General features: G+C 31.7%; 2 protein-coding genes across 3 annotated transcripts in view; one reads left to right on the top strand and one right to left on the bottom strand.

Annotated features, from left to right (window-relative positions):
• Positions 1 to 20286, top strand: part of LPCAT (lysophosphatidylcholine acyltransferase) — a 25905-nt gene extending 5619 nt beyond the window's left edge. Inside the window, exons 2-11 of one of the 2 annotated variants that reach the window (XM_033337955.2) lie at positions 7262 to 7407; positions 14789 to 15003; positions 16613 to 16725; positions 17143 to 17297; positions 17426 to 17563; positions 17810 to 17935; positions 18018 to 18165; positions 18381 to 18479; positions 18556 to 18700; positions 18795 to 20286. In XM_033337955.2, coding sequence (XP_033193846.1) covers positions 7262 to 7407; positions 14789 to 15003; positions 16613 to 16725; positions 17143 to 17297; positions 17426 to 17563; positions 17810 to 17935; positions 18018 to 18165; positions 18381 to 18479; positions 18556 to 18700; positions 18795 to 18880 — 1371 coding nt within the window. In that variant the 3' untranslated portion in view covers positions 18881 to 20286. Of the gene's footprint in view, positions 1 to 7261; positions 7408 to 11133; positions 11352 to 14788; positions 15004 to 16612; positions 16726 to 17142; positions 17298 to 17425; positions 17564 to 17809; positions 17936 to 18017; positions 18166 to 18380; positions 18480 to 18555; positions 18701 to 18794 lie in introns of both variants that reach the window. The other variant, XM_033337954.2, reaches the window with a different exon arrangement.
• LOC117158729 (RAB11-binding protein RELCH homolog) lies at positions 19563 to 26496 on the bottom strand. The gene is made up of 16 exons (XM_033337943.2): positions 26206 to 26496; positions 25739 to 25939; positions 25246 to 25404; positions 24816 to 25168; positions 24619 to 24729; positions 24295 to 24539; positions 23907 to 24217; positions 23538 to 23824; positions 23132 to 23459; positions 22897 to 23050; positions 22707 to 22830; positions 22361 to 22631; positions 22131 to 22266; positions 21784 to 21983; positions 21453 to 21714; positions 19563 to 21386 (listed from the first exon to the last, which is right to left on the bottom strand). The coding sequence occupies exons 1-16, from the start codon at positions 26255 to 26257 to the stop codon at positions 21239 to 21241; spliced, it is 3342 nt and encodes a 1113-aa protein (XP_033193834.1). The 5' UTR covers positions 26258 to 26496; the 3' UTR covers positions 19563 to 21238.
• Positions 26497 to 26566: the final 70 nt, after the last annotated feature.

Genomic DNA, 26566 nt, shown 5'->3' with positions numbered 1-26566 from the left:
TAGTAAACAGAAAATATTCAGGTAACGCATATGTAATTGATATTGAATTCCGAAGCCTCTAAATATCCTTTCAGTCGGGAAGAAAATCTCTTTAACTACGACAAGAAAATCTGACGATGGTATACTCTATCGGATTCACGATATGCTTCCGGTATTTACCGGTTGTAACTTTTTTCCATATAAATTGGCACAATAAGTATATATCGAGATGCAACAAATTATCAAATTTCATGTAATTAAAACAAGTATCTAATAAATTAATTCACCTTCGATAACAATTTAAATTATATAAAATATATGTTGATTTTAATTTTTAACTTTTATTTGTAAATTTTTAGATTATTAAAAATTTACAAGTAAAAATATATGTGTATTAATAGTCTACAACAGAATCATTACAATGTATACTTTGTGAATTTTTTCACCTAGTTAAGTACAGAATAAACTAGATTTCACATTAAACGAGGCTAAAAATTGTTAAAAATAAATACTAAGTACGAAGATAATTTATACAGAAAAAGACGAATAAAAATATTACCGGTGACTTTTCAACGCAATTTCATCGTTGCGTTTCACGTTTTACTTTCACGTCGTTTAATCTTTCTTAAGGTAAAAGATATGAAAAGACTTCAGTAAAATGAAAGGATATTCTATCTTATCATCGATAAATATCTTGTTTGGCAAATTTTGATCGGTTGCACAAAAACGCGCCAAATACTGACGTGAAGAAAATGAGCGATGTAAAACGGCTGGAAAAACAATTCTCGTCAATTTTTGCTGGTAGAAGAGCAAGTCTTTCGCCTGCGCGAAATGTGGGTCACAAGTACGTAGAGAACTTACTCCGTGGAACGTATTCTTTACAAAGAGCAAAAAAGAGAGACAGAAAAACAGTCCTAGAATTTTCTCCCCTTTTTTTATAAAAATTATACCGGGGAAAAATTATGCTTGACGGTAATAATCGAACCAGCGAATTATGCATGTAATCTTTACATTTCCGGTTATTTAGAAAAGAAAAAACACAAAAATGTAGTATTAACACCTATAAATGAGTATTGAAATATTTCTGTGCAAATGTAGTCATAGTATTTAATTATCTAAGAGTTTAATACGTCATGCCGAGAAATATCGTCATTGCTAATAGAATACAGGAAGTTTAATAAAAAAGCGTTAGGTAATCCTAATATTATTTTAATCGCAGTTAAATGACTCTCGTGAGGTTTATTTAAAAATTCATCATATTTTTGATCACACGACACGTGACATTTAAATATACGCATATCTATATGTACACCGTATATATACGTAGAACTATGTACATAGTTTCTTCTGATTCAATAACGCCGATTGTAAAAATAACATAACTAAAAGGTACGAGGGAAATCATTATAGAGTTGGTAAAAATTGTCTATAGCATATATACATATTTCTATCAAATGTTTTGGAAATATCTTATCGGTTGCGCAAAAATATTAGTCGTTCTCATAAAGTTCTCATATTTTATGATATGTTTCACGTATGTACATACAGATTCGGCACATACGGCATGAAAAGCTCCTTGTCGATACACGTTTGAAAATTCTCACATTTAAATCACTTGTTTTCCTCGTCTTCGTCGTCCTGAAGAGCCTTGACACAATTTCTGACCGTCAACCCAAATAGCTATGAGTTCATTAATTCACAACGTAATGTTATACACGGTAGATTAAATTCGTGCTTCGTGCTTCGTTCACGTGTTTTCCGTCTCATTACAGCATATACAACACGTATCATTGACGATGTTCAATGAACAACCTTCTACATTTCGTACAAATACCTTGCACGACATTGAGAAGTTCATTGAAAGTTTCTGAACGAAGTCTTACGTAGATGCCGCTCATTCTTTTCGAATACTAATTGTTAATTTAGCAAAGACCTCATTCGATCCATTACGTCTTTGACTGTACTTAATATTTGACCATGAATACACTTATAAAATCATGGTTCTCGCAGCCTCATCCAATGTTCGTTTTCAGGCAAAGTATTTTTGTTTGAAAATTATAAGAACATTATAAGAAATGTACCCTAAGAATTTGTTCTCGTTATATTTATGCAAAATGCAGGTCAAAATGAAAAGGTTTTGGCAAATTTTTACTGTAATAAAATTATAGTAAATGAAATTCTAGTAAAATAAAATATATGTATGAACATTATTTGTTAACCCCACGTCTTATTTTTACAAACATCGTCTGCATACTAAGTCGTTTAAGCCCACGCAATTCTTTTTTAGGTTTTTGTCGTTTGAAAAATCCAAAAAGATTTTTGAATATTCTCCTAAGTATGCAGAATATCATCCAATAGTTTTTATTACTACATTTTACCTTAATCTTTTTAAGCAACGCAAAATTCAAACAAGAATTTCGAAAAAATGAAAAATTATAAAAAAATTTATGATTAATTACCGAATAACATTTGGATCTTTGGATTCGTACACTACCAGGTATGACCTGGTATAAGAAAACGATGGCATGACAGCCTCGGCTTAGAAAAGTATAATTATTTTAATAATCGAAAATGGTCAAAATTTTTCACCATGCGTCGTCGGAAACATTATCGTAAGTCGAAAAAATACCGATCTAATAATTAAGTAACCATTTTTAAAGCATATAAACATTTAAAAACCAACCAAAAATCGCGAAAAAGCAAAACTTTCAAACTTTTGAAAACATTAATGCGGTCTTCAATTTAAGTCATCCATGATCAACATGACAATACTAGACTAAACTTTATTTTAGAAATAGGACGAGGTCTCGATTCTTTGCAACCTTCGAGCAACTACAAAAACAAAAACAGTTTATCTCAAAGACGAGCAAGTATGCAAACGATAGATTTATTTAAAAAATTACTCTAAATATTTTTCATCCATTTAGATATATTTATAAAATTCCTTTGTCATCGCATTGTTGATCTATCGAACATTTCAATGTCTTTCAACATCTATAATAGTAGTACCTAATTAAAGAGATAAAAATCAGTATTCTTATTTCCTTATTTTCTCTCAAGATCTAGGTTAAGATTTTCCATCATTTAGAGATACGTATCTCGTGAAAATTTTAAGAGAAGAAACTATACGATCAAAGGTGCACATAAGTGGCGAATTTCACTATCAGCGTCTTCTATGGAACTTAGTAACATGTCTAATAATTGGTTGTAAGGTAGTCACAAGCAAATAAATATTTTCTAATGATAAAACGACAAGATTTAATGCATGGTTTGTATTTATAATTGCACAGTCTGCAATATCACTAAAAGTTTATTATTTACTTTCTCTCATAAACGTAACTTTACGGAAATTGTTTTCGTGAACAGAAGACAAAAAGCAAAATGCAAAAACGATAGTTTCGAGTCGGCTGAAAGCGAATAGACTAATGATCTTTGCCTCGTAAACATTCACCGATCTTTCTCTTTGAAAAGTTTTTAAGCGAGAAGGGGAACGAGAAATCGAACATAACCGACGAAACTGTCAGATCAATTTTCACCGTCACATTTTCAGTTTTTCGATTGATCTACTAGTCTGTATAATATTCGAGAGTAATATGCAACGCGAACAAAGAAGAGCAGAATATAAAAGGTGCAGTTATAGGCTACTTGCAAGTGACCTAAATACAATCATTTTGAAAACGCTGATTTCATAGAATAGTTATTCGACGAAATGCACGATTTAGATTTCAAAATTTTCATAGATAATTTTAATATACACGCGTAATTTATTTCTAAGACATTAAGTTTGTAAGAAGTTATACGTACATGTTCTTATATTGATAGTTTACGATAAATGATCATGTCGAAGTATATTAAAATTCGTGTTACTTAAAGTTATACATTACTATTACACATTATTATTTCGTCATGCAAAAAAGAATACTGTAAAATGTTTTTTTTTTAATTCATAATTTCATTAAATTTATTTCACTAAATACGAGATCGTAGAGAGTATAAACAATATCAGTTTCTCGAGGTAGTTATGATCAAGGTAATTCTTTGTAATAATAAGACGAATCCACATTTTTCCATAACCTGACGTATATAGAGCAGAAATATTTCTAGTGGGAGGACAAGAGATTAAATGTGCAGATTTCTCAAGAAGATAGAGTGTTAAAGAAGTTATTTGGATATAGCCTTGGTGTTCAAAGTCACAGATGAATGACACATACATTATGTATGAATAGATGAGAAATTAAACAAGAAGCCGGGGGCATTGAACACCGATTCACTATTGTATGCCTACATATAGTAATCTCATGATTTCATACTTCAAAATCCAAAGGTTTCTAAATTCAGTGTGCGTCCTACTTAGAATATATTTTCATAGAGGCTATTGCATACCTATCTTGCTAAAAATGTACATGAAACAATTTTTTAAGGTCAAAAATGGTCATGGGAACATGCTTTAGAACAACAAATTGCTAAAACACTAATTTAAACATGCAATCAATAACTTTATTATCCCACTTTTATTAATAACTCCAACTTTATATCGAGTACTTTTTTTATACGATAGAAATAAAAGTTTAATTAAAAATTGTAATTGCCTCCTCCCCCTTCCTCTCTCTTCTTCAAGATATCGAATTGCAAAAAATATGGACAAGATAAAGACACTGTCCATTTAATCGACTACATTGTATTCAAACATTTATCGCGTCTAGTATTACCAGTCGCATAGTAACAATTTGGCCAATTAAAGTCTGTACTTAATTACCGCCGACGTCATAAAGAAAAAGTGAAACTTGAAATACAATTTAAATTACTCAGGCCTTTTGTATTCGTTAAAAGTCAACTTACAAAGAGGAATATCTGCTAAAAGAATTGTAAAAAAATAATCTATGCATAATCTTTTTTCTTGTTTTGAAATAGAACGTGAAAAGGAATTTCATTTGTTAGGAAGCTCAAAGTGTCGAAAGGATTACTCGGTCGTAACCTCGATCTTGAAAGTTTCTTGTGTGCGTGTTATGTAAATACATGTGCGTCTCTCTGTAATACATGGACGAAATGAAGTTAACAGGTGAGATGGAGCCTAACGGAACGACTGAACGGTACTCTTTCTCCTTTTTTACTCTTCGCTCTCCCTTCCGTCTTTCTACGCCTTTACGTTCCTCTCTTTATCGGCCGAACCAAACAGCATCCTAAATCATCTACAGTACCGTAGCCTTGGCCCACTGAAGGAAGAAGTAGTTCTTCTCGTCGAGAAAGAAAAGTTCACTCGGTTAATTCAAAATTTATTTGTTCGTTAGATATCGATTAATTGGCCATCCATTTTGCACATGAACCTTCTTTGGAGCAAATTTCACGTGTAAAAATGTTAAAACGAAATTGTAGATACAGGGCGTCGTACGAAAAAGTTATCGAAATTCTTAGATTATTAAATCGTCGAACAACCTTGCAAAAAGCGTAAGCTCGATTAACTTAAAAAAAAGAAAAGATGTTTATCGTACATTTATTTGTCAATAATGTATGTTTACAAAAAGTAAAATTATCTATTTACGACAAGAAGCATCTTCTCTTGGAAAGAAATTTGGAATGCAGGAAGTTCTGAAAATACTACAACGAAATAAACGAGACCCAATGATAATCTGACGTGATGATAATTGGTGTGAAGTAAAAGTCTGCAAATAGATGGAAAGGAGGTTAAAAAAATGTTATATAAGTAATCAGCACAAAAGGTCGTCGTCCTTTTCATCGCTCCTTGTCATCGAAGGTAGGCGATCAAAGTTTATCGATTATCACGCAAAACGAGCTCTATCGAATATTTGTGGCGTTACTCATTGTCCGCTGATGAATGTACAAAATGTGCTGATCTAGGTTTTGTTAGCCTTATCAGCGAAATACTTGTCCATCCTCCAATTTAAGTCACCGTCAACTACAACTGAAAATGGCGTAAAGCACTACCTTCAGGTAATCGCCAAATAAAGAACCCCGAACCTTTCCTTTTTGACCTGCTCTAACATTTTCTTCCTCGAGAAACGATTTGGCAAATGACCTGCCGCTTTCTGACCTGGGTTCGCTCGCTTCGACGTCGAATTTTGCTCGAAAAATTTTGGAATATTTTATGCTACGTGAGTTTGTCGCAAATTAAAACTATCGACCAGTTTTGACGTTTTGAAATACACATAAACTGGAGTAGTACATTACACACCAGTTCGTAATTATTAGGATATTTAGAAAAATTTAAGTAAACTGGAACGTACCATTAGGAAATTGTTAAAATATTTGAGAATTATTATTTTCCTTAGAAATCTCGTTAATTTATTACAATAAAATTATTGTTTTCTAGTCCATATCTGTCGTGTCTTTCGATAGCCATTTTCATTAATTTTGTACATTCGTATTATTATTGTATTTGATGTAATTCAATTCTATATATGCTACGAACAATCTTATAATACAGATTCAGATTTTCAGTGGACATTTTCTTCCTAATTCGTATGAAATTTTTTCAGTAAGATTTACGTTATCAGCTTCAACTCGTAATTATTATAACTTACTATGTTGTTGAGCCTTTGAAAGGTAGTTTTAATAAATTTTTGCTTATATATATTGGATCGCAGTCATGCATGTATTTTAATGCATTAAAATCATACTTTATGTAGTTTATCTAGAAAATCGCAAAATAATGCAATTCAAATTTTCAGACAAATCATATCCAAAACTCAACTGAAATACGAATATCTGAAACTTATTTGAAAATTATATAATCATTAATGTATTATAAAAATAGAGTGACACGCTGTACAATCTATTTAGAAAAACATAAAATAAAGCTACATGAATATCAAAACAAAAAATTATCCAAATCCTAACCGAACTCTACATTTTATCAAACTGAAAAGAGTTTATCTTTACAGTTATTCTGTCTTACAGTCTTAAAGTTTCATATGTTTTATTCGATTTAAGAGAACACAGGGTAATATAACGCGAATATCAAAACGAGTGATATTTAAATCTCAACCAATCGCAAACAACTAAAACTTTAATTTTATCAAGTTGTGAACAATTTATTGTTAATTTATCAACGATACACCTGTCGTAAAATTAACCAACAACGTATAAACAGGTGCTAGACTACAAAGAGTCGAACGGTACAACGATAAACAGGTAGTGAGCATAAAATCGACGCTTTGACGTACAATCCTTCTCCGAGGGTTGTAGAACTTGACGGTTTTTTCGTCTCTCGACCGCTGTAATACGTTGAAAGTGGTTGTTGAAGCGGAAATGCTTCATGTTTCAGACGGCATTCCTGACGGTAGCACTACTACCATTCAGACTGGCTGCAATTACGGCTCTGGTGATCATGGCCTGGCTCCTGGCTTGTTTAGGTCTTCTTGGATTGTCCGAAGAAGATCTACGTCGCGCACCTCTGACAGGGTGGAGACGGTAAGATACATCAACTTACCGTTACGTTTTTCTTCCTTGCATATATGCATATATATCATCTACGCATCATCTCATTCTCTGATGTTCAGTTTGTAGTCACAACTATCCGCGAGCATCGAGCATTTTATTTAACTTTTGCTTCATTTTCATTTAATGACCATATTCGTTTATTCTATTCTTATGCATGTAAAATGATGAGTTTCCGCTTGCTTCCATTACATTGTGTGCTTGTATATGTTAATTTATTTGATGATGTTAAATATATTCGCGCTTTTAGTCTTCAGAGCTTGTACCGATTATATGTCTATGATAACATTGCATTTGAAAATCACTGAAGAAAATTGAGTAATTTTTATTTTTTTTTTTAATTTACTATGTTAATCGAGTTCGTGTTATCAAGATCGTTTCTTTTTTCCTTGAACACTTTAAAGATATTGACTATCACAATGTTAATTATGCTAATCGTAATAATAATTACTGTTATATAGCTTCCACCTTTCTTCATACAATTTTATGGATTTATCGTGGGTTTTTAGGAGGCTTATACTTTTGAGCCAGAGTTTCTTTCTTCAAATATGTTGCATGAAAATACTACCTTCCAACTACCGAAAGATACTAAAATTATGCAATTAATAAAAATGAACTTACTATGTTTCTCCATGCGTTCTTCATTCGTTGTCAGTCTTAGCTTTCATTTACTTCATACTCGCACAGCAAATTATATTTAGGTCGAAACGTTAGTATCATGCCGTCAGACAAAAAATACGCATATTCACTATTTATTTATATGTAGCACGAGCTTTAAGAATTATCCGGTCAGACGTTATTTTTAGATAAATTTTAATTTGATGAGACGTAACGATACGGAGTCACAAAGACAAAATTAGAATTTATGACAAACGGATGCAGTTTATAAGAAAAAATAATACGTAAGTTAATTTAGATCACTATAAAGATGAGCAATGTGCAATCGAGATGACGTGGGTCATATCAAACGTTTAATAAATCCGCAAGTTCCTCTAGAAATTACACAAAGTTTCTAAATCTCAAACTAAGATCATTTTCAACAGAAAATTTCATTTTCAATTCTTTTCTTTTATTCTTTATCTAACGCTTTTTCATGTAGTTTTTATCCTAATATTATAATTTATATTTTCCTGGACCAAATAGAAAGAAATACTGAGGCAATGAATGTCTGTTAAAATTTTCATGATTAAAGAGAGAGATAAGCATATGGTTCCTAGCGAAGGCGTATTATCGTCCAGACGAAATGATGAGGATAAATTGCGGAAATCCCTTGAAGAATTTTATTTCATGGTCATACACTTGAAATGATTGAAGATGTCCAGTGGGGAGAGAGCGTGAATGACCGCGGCGAAGAAACGAGCGAGGATACGATAAAAAGAATAAGTAACGGGAGAAAGTATGCGTCGGATAAGTAGTTCACGTCCGTTTCGGTATGAGCTTCGAATCGAAGTAATTCACAATACGCTTGCCTGAGATGTTTTCGTCGATCGTGTGTCATCATTTCGATTGTTCGATTGTTGCGACATTTAATCGTAGCAAGTAACGTTGCACTTCGCTTTGCTCACAATTCGAACGATACTTCGAACGAGTTTCGCGTGGGAATGTACAATAGATTTTTGAAAATAATTCGAGAAGTTTCATTCAGATAAATGGTACTGCTATATTATTATATTGCGATTAGAAATTTGTATTATTGATTATACTATCATTTTTATAGTAAAAATGAGAGCATTAGTTATTATTTTTTTTTGATAAAATTTAAAGAATGTAGAATACGATTCAATGGAAAATTATACCCACGATTATTTATTGTAATTATAGGTTTCGTTATTTTTTATTAAAATTTTAAATAATTAAATTTTCGTTACATGGTAATGACATTTGGAATTTAGTTCAATGAAAAGGAAGCGATACTTACGTTTATATTGATAATATTTTAGTTTTTTATGTTATAATTCTATCATTTCTAATTAATGACGAGGCTATAACATGAAAATTTGTTTCATTTTACTATGGTAATCATTTAGGTGCATTTATTTGGGTGTGCATAATTGTTTGGATTTCCATAGCAGAAAGTGTGTCAAACTGAATTGCAACTTTCATTAACACTTTCACACGTGGACATTGTTTAGAATAATAAAATCCTCCGTAAGAATACATGAAAAGGAAAAATATTATCGACAAATATTTGTTCACACGCAAATGTAATCGCATTTTGCATAAAACAATAATTATCCTAGCTGCTATTCTACTTTGCACGCCAAATATTAGATACATACCTGGCATTTATTATTAACTGGAAATGCAAACCTCCATGCACGATGTAGAAGTAGAATATTGATTTTATGTTTTATACGTTTTTAGGTGTAGCATACCATGTAGGTTATTAATCCTCTGAAATACATATTTGTAAATATCAATCCTCCAGAGATAATTAATCATCCGGACATTACTTTTCTAATTAAATAATAGACATTTAAAGGAATGTGAATAGCTCGTACTAAAAATATGTTCAAACGAAAAAAAGACCTATTTCCTTCCGAACTTGTAATTTGTATTATTAATTGCTTTTTACGAACGATTAAAATCTAAATTCTCAGAGTCTTTTAAATATATTTGAAGTCTATGATAAAAAGAGAAATTTAGTTATAAAGTAGATTGATAAAATAATTTCATCGGATATTTGAAATAAAGATCGAGTAAACATTTTTCTGTAAGCTTGACTCGTAGTCGGTGAAGCCAAAGTACACGCGATGATTTTCTTTATTCATGTAATAATCAATATAAACGATACCTTAGATCTAACATACATCGCCGGTGCCTAGTTCCTGATAAAGAATTTAGTAACAAAGTATAGACTTGAGATTCGATGTAATCTTTAGGAAAGTAGTTCAATTGTCCTCTACATATTGTAAGAGAAATCTCAACTGGTCATAAAACGTATATACAATAAATATTCTAAAACTTTGTTCAATTTTTGTTTCGCAATAAACATTTTTGTTTCGCAAATGCACTTGTTATCTTTCGTAGATGCTAACGAATGTGTATTTTGTTTATCATAGTAAGTCTTTCTTTTAAGGAAAATTATTATATCCTTATTTTCTTATCGCAAAAATTTTCAAAATAATTTGGAGAAAGGCCATGCATGTCTTGTAATATCAATATATCGAGTAGTTAAAATGCTTTGCATGTTACAATAAGTGCGAAAATATATTACGTGTACAAAATGAATTCATTTTGCCATTTACTGGAATATCTTCCTCCAATCAACCGAATAACGATTTTAATCGAAACAATATGCATAACCTCATTTCTACATCAGTTTAACTATTGGCTATAAATAATTTCATAAAAAATTTATTTTAATCAGCACAGTAGAATCTCGGTTACCAAAAGGAAAATAATAAATTTATACATGCATATCATGCAGTTTCTTCGCTAGAGCTACAAAAATCTTTAATCCACGACTATTCTACATTACTAAATTTCATTTGATAGAAAAGAGAAAAAAAAAGATATAAATAGAGGACGTTGTCGAATAATGCATGTTGTAAACGAAATTCTACTGAATTTTACGATCGTTCTGAATATCGTAAATTGGGAAATATAGATTGCACGATGTAGCAACTAGTAGAATTATATATACCAAATAATATTATTTAAATATATTTACTACAAACAAAAAAATGGAAAAAACAGAGATATGAGAATTATAATCTGCTGGATGATACGAGCATTGTTCATCTGCGGGGGATTTCATCACCTGAAGGTCAAAGGTCGTAAAGCGGAAACAAAGGATGCCCCCGTGTTAGCCCTAGCTCCGCATTCAAGCTTCTTCGATGCACTTCCGGTTGTTTACCTCGGCGGACCGAGCATCGTCGCCAAGGCAGAGATCGGACGCATTCCTTTTTTCGGAAGTAGGTCTCCTACTTTTTGCTCTGTCAAGCCACCAGAGTCGTTGTTCCATCTCGTGGTATTTCTTTAGCACTGTCAAAATTCACATTTCGCATCTAAAACAATGAAATAAGCTAAAGAACTATTGTTTTATAATTTTACAGTTCATTTACGAATTTGTTGCATTTTTTGCTTTTTTTTTTTACTTGACAACTAAATGTTAAGAACTGTGATAGGTATTAGAGATTAATAATAACGAGAATCCTTCAACACGATAATTTACCAAGCGTATAATGACATTGGTGAATCGACATAAGTTACAGGTTATAGATTTCTGTCTTTCTTGGAAATTTATAATTTTGCATTAAATCAACCGATTGGCAATTTGTAAAATTTAGATGTGCAACTTCGTTTGTTTGATATTCCAGCCTGTTACTGTTATGTTAATAACTTGTGACTTGTAAAATTTCATTAATAATAGCCTGGACATAAGAGGTCATAGCTTTCTATTTCCTTTCTTGAAAGACGCAACAATGATACTGTGCGAAACAGATTGGAGAATTTTTAAAATACAATTTTAAATAAAAGAAGAAAGTACGTCATTTGCTTGACTCATTTTAAGAAACATGAAATGGTGGAACACGACTTTTATGCGTCTTATAATACATATGCAAATCTGCAGATCCTCTACCTTATTCTTATAAGTTGAATACTTGAATACGAACATATCCTTTCGTACTCGCTATTTTATATCGATACTTGGCAAAGAAATATGTTGAACTAGAAGCTCGTAAATTGAAAAGTTTCATTAGTATTCAAGAATCCTTGCAGTTTGTATCCGACGACCAAAGAATTTAGCTCAAAGTTGAAAAAATAAAGGTTCTAAAAAAACAAAAACGAATTTTTAAATAGCAATTCGTAAAAATTTCGTTTGATTCAGTTTTCAATCGTATCGTTAAAACGATTTTACTTGCCTACATGTATTGAAAATTATACAGGATCATACTGCTCTTCAAATTTTTGGAAATGCGTAATGTTAATCATAGTAGACATATCAATTGCTAAACTATATATTTGTATACACATGCACAGTTGTGAAAACAGAAAAAAGCAGAGTTATCTAAATTAGGTTAACAGAGAAATGTACATATATATGTGGTGAATGGGAACATCTACATCGTCACTAACAAGCTATGGAATAATGGGCATACCTATGCTATTAACTGATACTATTTAACGTTCTAGAACACAGTTGGAACACATTATTTTCCATTGCGAGGTTCAAAGTGTTACACTTTTAATGCTTGACGCTACCAGCCGCTTCGTATATTTATTCATTCCTTTATTCTCTAATTATTCTATTTTTTAACTTTTCCTTTCTTTCTGTCTATACTTTAACACTGGAATTAATCAAATCGGCAAATTAAAACGACAAATTTCAGATTCTTCATTTTGACAATTATTAAGAACATGCAGATATTTTTGACGAAAGTCTTAATCCTCGTTCAATAACTTATAAACGTTATATTGTTATTTTTGTAGTAACACGATAACTAATACTTATCGTTCGAAACATTATTTTGGACACCAATTACAAATCAGTGATTCTAGTGTTAGAGTAATCTCAAAACTGGATGTACCTAATCGTTGCGTATAAAACAACATAAAAGTTCATTCTTCTCTTTTTAACCCTTTCGGGAATTCTTTTGGAATCTTCGAAAAAATTATTTTTTTTTTTATTAACCCTCCAATGTACGAGTGAAAAGTAAATTCCAAGAAAGTTGAATGGAAAGAAATGAGAAAAAAATGGCACGACCTAATCGGCCACGAGCCAACATGTGCACTGGATGGTTAATGATTAGGGCAATACTGAACAATTATAAGGAATATACGATGCATTAACTATAAACTTCAAAGATAACTACATTTATTGTCTCATTAATCAACAACTTATCAAAGTACAATGTTACGTATTTTCGCAACATAGAGGCCGAAAGGGTTAATTGCTTGGGAAAAAAGGAAAAAGTTTTCCGAAGTATATTTTCCTAGGCGTAATAATATAACAAATGAAAATTGTCGGTACTCGTAGAGTAACGAACTCACGGCTGCGTAAACTTTCTCGTTGCAGTGTCACGTGGCTCTCGGAGCCGTAAAGTTTCACTGTTGTGCAAATAAACCTGATCGTGGAATTTTCTGCTATAATAGGTCACTACAGCTCTACCTATTTGAGATAAAAAATGCTTGATATATTTTCAGCTCTGTCTACTTTGATGCAATGAGCTATAAGAACCGTGTACCATCGAAAAATGCGATATGATCGCAAAGTTTATATTAGCCAAAAAAGAAAACTTTTGTTTATGCTAAAATTATCGCCAGCTAACTTTCAATTTACGTTTATCGTTAGTTCTTGTCGTGGGTAACTTTACGCTGGTACAATATTCAAGACGTTAATTGGCGCTAATTATATATTTGCACCGATGAAACTGTAAATCACTTCCGTAGAATATGCAACTGAGAGTTCGAGCGAACGAGCACGCGACAATTTTGGATATACATATATACATATACGCAATGAATTTCTGCATGCTTTCGAGCCCATTAATATAACGAGACGATGATTTTCAACGTCGCTAATGCTGCTCGAGATTTCCACAGTTACCTTGTCTTAGAAAGTCGACTCGAAGAAAAGAGCAGAGTAACGTGGCCCACAGAAACTTCGAGCAACGTTACATGTAAAAATCCAGGCCGCGAAATTCTAAAAAGCTGCATTGTCTTTTTCGATCTTTTGGCTATCGACTCTTTGTTATTTGGCTAATAAACTGCAAAAATTGTTACGATATTAAATTTTGTACGATACGATCTATCAACACCTCCAGAATGCTTCTGTAATAAAACCGTTTGAAACCGGGGTTTCACACCAAAAAGGATTATCTTAAATATTCATAAATTTATTTATATAGTATCGTTCTTTTCTCTTGCGTTTTTATCGGTGAAAACGGGGAAAAAGAAACAATGTTCGCCTTATCAATATCAATATCACCGTAGCGCCAATGAAATACAAATAGTCAAATCAAGATCAACGAATCTCATCCTAAATTCTAAATTTTTTGTCACCAACGAAATTCCTTTGTATAAAAATACGTTGCATGAAAAAAGAAAAAAAAAACAAAAACGAACAAAAAGAGAAAGATATGAAATTATCACTTTTCGAGTGAGCTCTTCGATAATCTCTTAAACAATCCACTCCGTTCAAACGTTCGATTGATAAGCGATCAATGACAAATATTCAGCTTGTATTAAAATTTGGAAAAATAAGAAATAAACGTTGAGCTCGTTAAGAGCGTCTAACGTCCAAACGATGTGTTCTCGAGGCTGAAATCTCGAGACGAAATAAATAGAACGCAAGAAATCGCGTTAATGTAATTGGGATTCGTTAACCATGCTCGATTGAAACCTGCAGCAAAATAGTGCCCTGGCTGTGTTTTATGGGCCGGCTGACATACCAAGCAGGAGGAATGAGAATCATTGTGCGTGGAAGACAGGCGACGAGGGCGGAAGCGCCGATTTTAGTGGTTGCACCCCATTCGACCTTCATGGACGGAGGGATCGTCTACATAACCGGGTTCCCTTCGATCATCGTAAGACGAGAATCAGGATTGAACCCATTTATCGGAAGTATGTGCAAATTATTGAAACGATTTCACGCTCGCTTTCCACGATTAACCCTCTCCGTTAACGGTAGACTAACCGTGGTTGTCGCAACACTTCCGTAAAAGCGGTTGTTCGATAGATCGGTGGTTTTAACGAAAACAGTTGAACTAACCGTTTGTAGGATGAAACATAAAACTTGTAACGCACAAACTATTAGAGGTTTTTCTGCGTAAATTCGATTTGATATAGACGATGATAGGGGTTACGTTAGAGCGTTAAAGAGAAAAGTTAGAGACTTGGATGCTTCGTGATACTTAATTCATTGAGAAAAGTAGAAATATTTGATTATGTTATTGAAGGAAAGATGAAATTAATTCTTTTACGAGAGGGAAATTTAATTTTTTATGTGTAAATAATTTACGTTTGTTGAAAATGGGTTAAAAATTAATTAAGGAAATAATAAGGAAATATTACATATTAATTTAAAAAACTTAAAAAAGGAAGAAGTATCGTATCATGATAAAAGATTGTCGTTAATATAACGGAGATATAAGATTACAGTAATAATACGTTTACCTGCAATTCGAAGACAACGTTCGTAGACGTGAAATTTCTATTCATTTGAAGTTTTCTTTCACCTCGTGGTGTACACATTTCCCATTCATTGTTCTAACTTAACTACGTTAACTAACGTTGTTGTGGTGCAAATTTAGCTCATTAAGTATTTCTACAAGACTGTATAAAATTATATTTTACACCGAAGCTATTAATATTAGAACCCACATCGATTAAAACGCTCTTTATTCCTTTTTCTCAAAGTTTTCTTCTTTTTTCAATACGCCGCATAGTTTTGATATTTTACAGTTTTTCGATTGTTTTCATCATGAAAATTGATTTATGTATTACTGTCAACTATATCGACAGTCTCGTTTACTTATAAATAGAATCGATACGAATACTTATGTTTTGAGTTTTCGGTTCCTGTATTTCGTCTCATTATCTTGTAAAAGAATACGACTCACACTTGAAAACCTCTATTAGTTTAATTGGAAAATCATGAAGTCTTCGAACTTTGATCAAAAGGATGCCCAACCATTTCAATAAGAAATATTTTACCGATACCTAGTAGTAATAAAAGTAGTAGTAGTAATAAAAAGACATAATAGTATAATGATTTGATAACATAAACGTTAAAACTTTTCAACTGTTTTATCGATAGCTTTAATGAAAGTTTTAACGCCTATTGTATGCAAATATCACTGGTAATTTAATGGTTACTTGTACAAATAACGCTTCAAGTGTATCTTTTATCAATTGGAAGAAATTTCCAAAAAAGATAAATTTAATAATAATTTCTTTATGGATTGTCCCATTCGCCACTATATTATCTAGAAATGAAATTTTTTTTTTAATAAAAAGAAAAAAATTCAGGTTCAAAACATAGCACAGAAAATATGATAAAAAGTAAAAAGTATTATAAAATACGCAGTTTTTATTCACTCTTCTTTCTACATAAATAAAATTTATAGAAAGTAGGTTTCTCTACAGCATATGAATTGCATAACAAATATTGATTTAGGAGTACTACGTTTCCGTTTGTTACATTATGCACTTTTTTATGATGTACTCACAGAGCTTATCAACTATACACAACCAGTCTATGTTTGGAGAGAAGATCCGAATTCACGGCAAAATACTATCAAGGAAATTATCGAAAGAGCTACTTCAAAAGAGGATTGGCCACAGGTAGCCCTCATAAAAATAGTACCTTTATTAAAAATAAGCTTATGAACTCGCTGCAGTCGCTTATTTTCTAAAAATTACTCTTGATATTATGATCCGCATAAATTTTTCAAGTACAGTAGCGTAACGTATAATTTTTAAATTAAACGTATATTTTTTTAATAATTTTATATATAATTTTTAGGTATAATTTTTTTTAAAATTACATAGCGCTCTAAATCGAATTGCAAGGTAATCGTTCATCTGCAACAAAAATTAAAATTAGCATCGGTATTAGTGTTATTATTTGTTAATTAGAAACATCTTAAGAAATACCTCGCTTGAAAATGTGTACAATCTTTTGAATCTCGCGCAATAAAGTCTTATCTTCGATCCCTTATTAGAAAATATTTAAATCAAATTAACAATTTTCTTCTACAGGTGATGATATTCCCGGAAGGTACTTGTACAAATCGATCGTGCCTTATTACTTTCAAATCAGGTGCATTTTACCCTGGTGTTCCTGTTCAGCCAGTCTGCATCAGATATCCTAACAAATTGGACACCGTAACATGGACGTGGGAAGGTCCTGGGGCGTAAGCGTCTTATTCTAAATGTCTTTTTGTAATTAAGATTACTAAATTGAATATTTTAGAAATTAAACGGAAAGATCTCCTGACATTCTGTTTATCAAAATGTTAAATTACAAAAATTTTTATTTCAGATTAAAGCTACTGTGGCTTACATTGACACAACTGAATAGCAGTTGTGAAATAGAGTTCCTCCCTGTTTACAAACCAAGCGAAGCGGAGAAAACAGATCCCAAGCTTTATGCAAATAACGTGCGACGTCTTATGGCGGAGTGAGTACATTTCGTTACTCCAAACAAGTGTTTCTCAATTCTGAAAAGTCATTTAACTTGTCCGTGTTTGACTTAAGTCGAATGTTCATAAGTTACTAACATGTTCAACGATAAAATCTAATAGGAAAATTAATCTAAAATCTATAAATAATCTAATGAATTCAAACTTAATAGAAAAAGAAATGAAAATGAAATCTGTATTTTTTAAAGTACATTGTTAAAAATGGAATTTTATTTATTTTTTAGGGCATTACAGATTCCCGTGTCAGATTATACGTATGACGATTGCCGAATTATTAGCAAAGCTCATCAGCTAAACATACCACGAGCATCCATCATAGTGGAAGCCCATAAACTTCGTAACAAACTCGGGTATGTCGTTGAAACCAAATACATGTGTGTAGAAAAATACAAATATATATCATACAATTAATCTTGCAATATATTTCCACAGTTTGGTATCGGCCAAAACGGAAGAGGAGTTAGTTCAGAAGAAAACAGAGAGATTTAACGAAGAAGTTAATTTGCACGAATTTGCGCAAATCCTCAGAATAGACGAAAAAGAGCCTGTTACTCAGCAACTATTTCGGATACACGATAGGGTCTGTATCACTTGTCATATCCCCTCTTAATTAAATTTTGTATACGATTGTTAAAATAGCTATGCTCCGTTTGTAATTCTCCAAACATTCTTTATAAACGTTTCTCATTGTGTATCATATATAGGTACATAGTTCATTGTGTAATCCTAATATAACCAATATTTCACTTTTTGTTATACACAACACATCACTTACTCATCCTATAACTATTCCAGCATGGAAATGGTAAAATAGATTTGGAAGAATATTTATTCACGGTGTTAGCTACAACAACCGCAAACTCGGAGCTAGACAAAATCGAAACAGCGTTCGAAGTAAGTACCAATAAGAAATAATCTTCTAAATTATTTATCTGCTACATATACGTATTATTTACGTCATAATCAACAGGTATGTGGTACCAAGTCATTATCTTGTATCAATAAAATGGAATTAAGGAAGGCTTTAAAACTCTCATTAAGTACGCCAACGGAAGAATCTGATAAAATTTTTCAGAATGCAAAGATCGATTTTGCTGACACAACAGTAAATTTTGGTATGTTTTACTTAAACCAAGCTGCTATATTAAGATAGAAAGTTATCTTGACTTTATAACAGTAATTACTTTGTTCTCTATTATGTTTGAATAGAATTCGTACTAGCAGCATTATCAGCAAGAGCAGAATACTGTCATATATTCGCTGGTAACCCCGAGACGAGGAAAAAAACTATTTGAGAGTATTTCATCAACTCGTTCCATGCTCATCGAAGATACAGAACACACCGTGTCTGTGGCAGGCCGCTTCTCAATCAGGCATGCTCCAGCCCTGTATAAATTTGTTCAATTCTTGCTGATATTACTACCCTCTCAACGAATAGATAGCCATTTTTATTTAGTATTATTATCGTTGACGAAGCAAGAAGTGTCGTCTTCGTGAGAATTAAACAAGCGACGTACGGAACGAGAAGATTATATACCGATCACTAAAAAGTCGCGTTAAACGAGTCTGGCGTTTGTATAGCACGAATTTTCTTCCTTTTTTCTTTTTCTTTTCCTTAAATCCTAGAAGAAGAACTTATCTCGTACGAATGAAGTCAATTTTCGAAAGGAACGTTAAAATCCAGAGTAAAAAAGAAAGCAAGGAAGGAAAATGATACGTATTTATTATTTAACTCGTAATGATGACTTAACATTGTAATGATTTTTTATTTTACTGCGATTTAATTTATGAAAATTTAAACTTTTGTATCGTACCATTTTTTCAATACAAGAATTCATATTGCAAAAAACACGTAGTTATAGAAATATGAAAAAGAGGGAGACAACGGTTGACTTTTTTTTTAATTTATTGCGCAGTTCATACGCATACGATAGTTGTGATATAGTTTTTTTGTTTCGTTCGAATAACAAGGCATAATAAAAGAGAACTACTATGTATTTTCATTCACAGATATACACTTATCGTTGTTACTCACGTAGAGCTTACTGAAAAGCTTTCTTCCCTTTTATTAAAATGTCACGTTAAAATTCAAAGTCATGTACATAAATAGTATTACACCGAAGGTTTCTTAGACGTAAGCAAGTTCCCCAAATCTAACCCGTGTAAAAATTACGAATCACGGCGGGAAAATTGTCCATGCAAAGTAAAATTAGATTTAGAACTATTATCTAGATTGCTCAGGGTATCGATTAATTCGGACGCTATTGAATGTTTCGCGCGTTATATCGTAATAAAACGTACGTGGCCAACAGTTGGCGAGTCATCGATTCATACAAACATAACCAGAGTTTCTAATATGTCTAAGAAAACCGAATATGTTTAGGACAATGCATTTAGAATAAATATACTATAAAATTTATTCTTTGCACGGTAATGATATATGCTACAGTATTTAATATTTAATAAACGTAAATACATATGCATGTATACGGACGTATATATGTACATATATGTATGTAAAATAACGATAATACATTGATCGTGAGATACGAAGTAAATTATTGATCATTGTATATACACATATATATACATATATACGTATACATGGATTATATACATGTAATGTGTATCAACATATATGTATATACGGGAAATTTAATTGTATATATATATAGATACAATAAAATATTCTTACAAGATATGATCTATTTTAAATAAATTTGATTAATTTTTTTCTTTCTTTCGTTTACAGTGAAGAAGATAATATTACCCGATTTATATTTATGTAACCGATTTAAGTACAAATATACATACATATGTTCTAATTGTAATAGATCTATAATATCACACAAAATGCTTAAACGTGATAAGAATAAAGACTATTTTGCTTTATAATATCAAACAGTAATACAAAATGAAATTGTCTCTTCCGACATTCAACGCTTAATGATCACAACCGATTTCTTGCACAGTTAATTTACCTATAATTATTTTTTTATATAATTTAAGATATAGCAAATACTCTTAAAACTTTACTTTTAAATTCGTAGTCGTGTTATGGCAGAACATATTTGAAAATTTTTTTAGTAGGAGCACGATAACGTTATACGGTTCATAAATTATCGGCGTTAGTAAGTGGTGAGATTCATTTTAATAAATAAACTATAATGTCACAAAATATAAAATAACAAACTATAACAACATTCTACTTATTACGATGCCTTGAAAAAAATGACGATATAAAACATTGCAACTATTTTAGTATTTAACGTTATACTTAGTTGTGCAGTTAAAAAACAAAATTAATATACTATTGACTTTTCTTCTATCTCCAAACATTTAGATTTTGTAATTTACGTGATTTAAAATTACATTTTAAAAGGCACACACATCATTACAGCAATATTCAATAATAATTGTCTTCGAACTTATATGTATTCCGATTATAATGAGTAATACTTACATAATATTATATCCTGATTGGTGTAAATGTTGTGCATCGCTTGTACCGTTAATCGTATAATACATATGCATGCGGTAAGTACAACAGAAATTATGAATAAATAAAATTTGAAAACAATGAAAAGGGAATATAGAATTTTGAAATGATAAAAAGTAATATTTGTGTACAAACATGAATAGAAAAAAAGATCTTACTTCTTTCGAAAGATACTTGACATACTTGGTGAACTAGTCTTTTGTTGAAATATTTTGCTCACTCTTTGTCTCATGTCTTCTACACCTTGTCCTACATTTACTGTAGCCATTGATAATGAGAGGCCAGAACTCATTGATAAGGACCTGAGAAAACGACAATAAACAATCCACTGCAAAATTATTTTCAAAATAAACAGGTTGTGTATTTACCTCTCCATTGGTTTTGAAAGATCCTGCCGAGATTCGGCTTCTCGCAAAAGTGACCGAACAGCTTCCTTCTGTTGAGGTAAATATTGATTAACCAATTGTTCAAGATATTTCAATCCCGGCAGTAACACGCCAGAAACACACTGATTACTCAGTGGACAATAAACCAAGACAGAATATGCTTCGACCAAAGCACTAATGAGATCGATCTTGCGGCCTTGTTGCAACGCTGATGAAGTTATCCCCATTAATTGGGTAGCTATAACTATACAGAATTAAAGACTTTAATTTCACGTGTTAAATATTAAAAATGCAAATTTTTATAAAAACTTACCATCTTCTATATAATTTTGAGGACAATTAGGGGCAATAAATGCTAATGTTGAAACCAGTGGGAGTGCTAAAGTAGGCGGAACACCTTGAGGTTCTTTAGCAATGGTTTCTAAAGTTAAACGTGCTTTATCACGCATCTCTCTCACTTTACATTCCGTTATTAAACGACCGAGAGAAGGAATTGCAGCAGATCGAACAGTTCTAGAAGTATGTTAACTATGACAAATGTTCATATTGCTTCAAAATAGATAATTGACTTAATTAATTTAATTAAATGGTTTTATTATTATTATTTTAGTATTAAATAGTTAATTTGAAATAAACGAAATATTTACAAAGATATCTTACATATCAGGATCATTAACGAGCGTAACAATTGCAGGAACTACCTTAGCACTTGCTAACCGATCGGAAACGTGAGCTATTACACAACCAAATAATGTTGCGGTTGCACATCTTACAATGGGTCTTTGGTGCACTACCCCTATAAAAAAAAAGTATGGAAGACAAAACTTGATTACTAAATTTCTAATTAAAAAAACAACAAAATTCTATCAAAACTATTTGATAAAACTAACCATCCCATAAACCACTAAGGACGTATTCTTGCATATGTTCCTGAGTGCATAACATAATGATTCCGATCTGTAAACTAGTAATACTGGTGCCACTCATAGATAAAGCAACAAGGAACTGTTTTAAAGACTTAGAAACATCTATACCGTTTAAAGTGGACAATATAATTAAATATGTTGGGATTAACGTCAAACTCATATTTTTTTTATCTGTTGCAAGAGTCGTTAATTGTTGCTCAAGTTCAGTTACTTCGGATACGACTATCGGTTGGATCTAAAAGATAGAAGGTTGTTAATTATGTCCGTGATATAATATAATAATCAAACTTCATTAAAATATCAAATTTACCCGCGTTTGCGTGATATATCGCCCAAAACCCAAACATAAAGAATGAATATATGTTAAAAGAGCATTTAAAATGGTCTCCTGTGTACTTTCAACAGATTTTACCATTTCCAAAATGTCCAATACTCTGAAAGTGTCAATTGTAAGTATATGAAAGTATCGATTGAGAACTTAAAGGAAAAATATCAAGTACAGTGAGTTTGTAAACCACTCTAATTCTCCCCATGAATCATTCTCCCACGTATTTGCAAAAAACGTATTTAGAAGAGATCCTATATCTACATCTCCATTATAAAATAGCTTTGGATTAACGATATTGGAATGACACAAATTCAGGAACACATCAGCTGCATAATAAAACATATGTAAAATTTTAAATGTCACAATTATTTAAATATTTTCTATACGCAAATATACGATATACTCACGTAAATCGGATGGTGTTCCATGCTCAATATAAGATCTAACAGAATCAGTATCTGCAATGCAAATAACCATATGTGGAAGTAAATACTGTAATACCGCGATTGATGATACTATTCTTCCTTCATCAACATGATCTTTATTAGGCGAATGTTGAGAATACCCAGACTTTAAATGACTTTTTACTTTAGATATTATACGTGGTAATAAATGTGTTTGTAATCTTTTAAGACAGAGTGCCCACTGGGCTAAAATTGGTAAAAGCAAAGAGGATGCAACGTCAACGACGATAGATGACGTGTCATGAAGTGCCGTTAATGCTAATTCTTCACACTGTAAAAATAAATATCATCGATACGATACATTTAAATCTCTATTAAACGTTAAGTAACTTCTCTTTTTATATCGCACCTGAAAATATTTATCAGGATCATCCATTAAAGCTATCAACAGTGCAAGACTTCTCACTACACTAGCTCTAACTGTTGGATCTTTATCTTCAAGTAACATTTGCTGAAGCATGGAGAGCATTAAAGAATTTCTTATCCCAACTGACATGTATGGAGCTAATACAGAACAGCACTCAACAGCTAACAACCTTTTCTCAGGATACTTGTGCTGACTTTGTTCCCAACAAATGGTCAATATTTCTTCACCTTCCATTGGTTCATCTTCAAGTTTAGCCATAGCAACGAAACCTAGTATTAAAAGGAATAAATAAAAAGACATTTCTACTTAAAATGATTATATCATCAGTGATAATTTGCATTAATAACTAACCAGCTAAAATTAATTGCCTTTCATCTTCTTGTGGCCTTTTCTTTAGATTGAATAACATTTGTAATAATTTTTCCCTTTCTGTAGAGTCATTATGAAGTCGAATTGCACTTAACATTAATGGTATTACCTCTTCGCGTTTATTTAAGATAACATTCGGTACGATGCGAGGTAACGTTTGTGCTAAAATATGAACGAGAGTATCGCGCGTAACTCCATTTTTGAAAACTTCTTCTGCTGCCGATATTACAGAACTTGGAACATTTACTAAACAATGTGATATTACTTCCATTTTAAATTTCAATGGTAAATGTCTGAAAAATACTTATTTTTTATAAAATATTTCTATATATTAAAAAAATATGCACGTTATTGAGAAAAAATACAATACCTAGATGGCGGATTTGGAAGGATGGATGATCCTTCAGTAACGTCCACCCTAGGCAATTGAATTCTAGTCCATTCTTTATCTCCAGGATCTGTTTCACCAAGACTAACAACAACAGAAACGCTATCGTCTTCCTCGGCTTCTTGAGTCACTGTCGACGTATCACGAGCTGGAGTTTCAAGGAGTTCAAACTTATCTGGAGTAGTAGAATTCGAATTTATCGTTTGTATCGTTCCGCTGCTACCTTGCTACATAGAAAGTACATCTATAATAGGAATCTAGAAAATAAATCTTTTCAATATTTTTGTACACGAATTTAGTTTATACCTTAATTGGATTTTGAGATAGATTTTCTGAAGTGGCAATAAATTGTTGCAAGTCCAACCTTTCTTGTTCTAATAATGCAGTCTGTTGTTTAAGTTCTTCTACTTTTTTTACCTGTTAATGATGCTATTTTTTAACAAATCATCCATACAGCACATCATACCAGAAGGTAAAGTTTCTCATAAATACGATCTACAAACCATTTCTTTGAACTCATCCTTTTCTGCTTCTGTTTCTGGTTCTAATTCACAGAAATCAGTTTGCACACCAACACTTACAGAAGGTAATTTATCATATCCATTTGCCTTCATATATTCCCTATATATTTGTAATAATTCTGCTGGTTTTGGGATATTCAACCCTACATCTTGCCAATCTTCAAAATCTTGATTTCCATTTTCATCACTAAATGTAATTGATGTTAATTTGTAAGAACTTGCTAACAGGTATTCATTAACAAGAAAATTTATAGCTCTTTGTTCATGAGGTTTTATGGGTGTTCCAGTAACAAGATGCTTATCAGAGCATTTGTCAGGTGTAGTCCCTTCTGACTCTAAAATATTAAAATAAATATCAGTTTTTATGTCATAACTGATGTTATGAAATTGTAATAGTCAAACTGAAAGAAACCTGTTACTACAGTGAGATTTGCACGAAGAGCAGAAATACTTTCCCTGGCCTTTCTTAATTCAAATTCTAGAATTGCTACTCTCTCATCAACACCTGCACCATCTTCTGAGTATCTGGTCATATCAAGTGAGTCTAAAGTAGCCTGACTAGAGGACCTAGCTAATAAATTAAAATTCAGATACTGTATTACTCTTGCAATATTTTACGAAATTAAATACGCAATTTACTTGAAAAAGTGAAATATGCACACAAATATAGATACATATGAACAAATAAGCAAGCTTTAATATTTAACCATAATTTTCTTTATATTTTTAATTAATCTTTTTGTAACATAAAAATGAAGAATTATTACAATATAAATACAATGACAAAAATTTATTTTAATATTAAATTTTTGTATTGACTTCTATTAATTTCTTATTTATTTTGATTATTTACAAATTTGTATAAGAAAAATAAATAACTCCTGTAATATATATTTTATACATACGCATAGGAGTATACGGTTCTGGCTTAATACTTTGACTCTCAAAATGATTGGGGTTTGAAAAAAATTCTCTTAAAATAGGTAATTCTTTTCCAGCTTCGCATAGTTCTGCGTGTAATTCCAAGGCCGTTAATAAAAGCTTTTCATTTAAAAGCTTGATAGCAATTTCTTCATATGATATCGTTGGTTTTGCAGTCGCACACCCTAAAATAATAAGTAAAAATCCAATATTATGACATTCTCACGACAAGAATGTCACATTATTAAAAATTAATATAGGATAATTTGTTTGCCCTAACGTTTGCCCGATGACGTGTATATATTCTATGGTACCAGTGACACAATTTATATTCGTTAAAAGCACGTTTTTATTTCAAATTGTGATTTTGTATAATACGCAAATATTATTTAAAAAATAGAAAGTGTAAACTTTTTTTCATAAAATTAAGCTACTAAAAAATATTTATTACCTTTACTGTCTGTAGACAGAGGATCTCTAACCTCTTGTGTAGCACCAGCCATAGCTTTCACTTTGTTCGAACGTTAAGAGAGAATGACATGTCCATCTAGGTTGATGAATAAAATAGTAACCTACTCAAGCGCGTGCCATGCTTTCATTAATTTGATTAAGTATATTAATAGAAATCACTTGACTCTACGCAACACAGCAGAGCATTTAAGATGACAACAAAGCCATGTTACCCTCCGTGATGTCAGTTAGTAAACTAGCGCCTTTGAACTGGCAACTATGAACACGTGAATTCTTAAAAGATCTCTCGCAATAATGTATTTAACTATTTGTATATCAGATTAACATAAATTTATGCGACT

The sequence above is a fragment of the Bombus vancouverensis genome, chromosome 1, assembly GCF_051014615.1.
Source record: "Bombus vancouverensis nearcticus chromosome 1, iyBomVanc1_principal, whole genome shotgun sequence".
In the NCBI taxonomy this organism is placed as follows: domain Eukaryota; kingdom Metazoa; phylum Arthropoda; class Insecta; order Hymenoptera; family Apidae; genus Bombus; species Bombus vancouverensis.
This window is presented reverse-complemented; position numbering and strand designations above follow the sequence as displayed.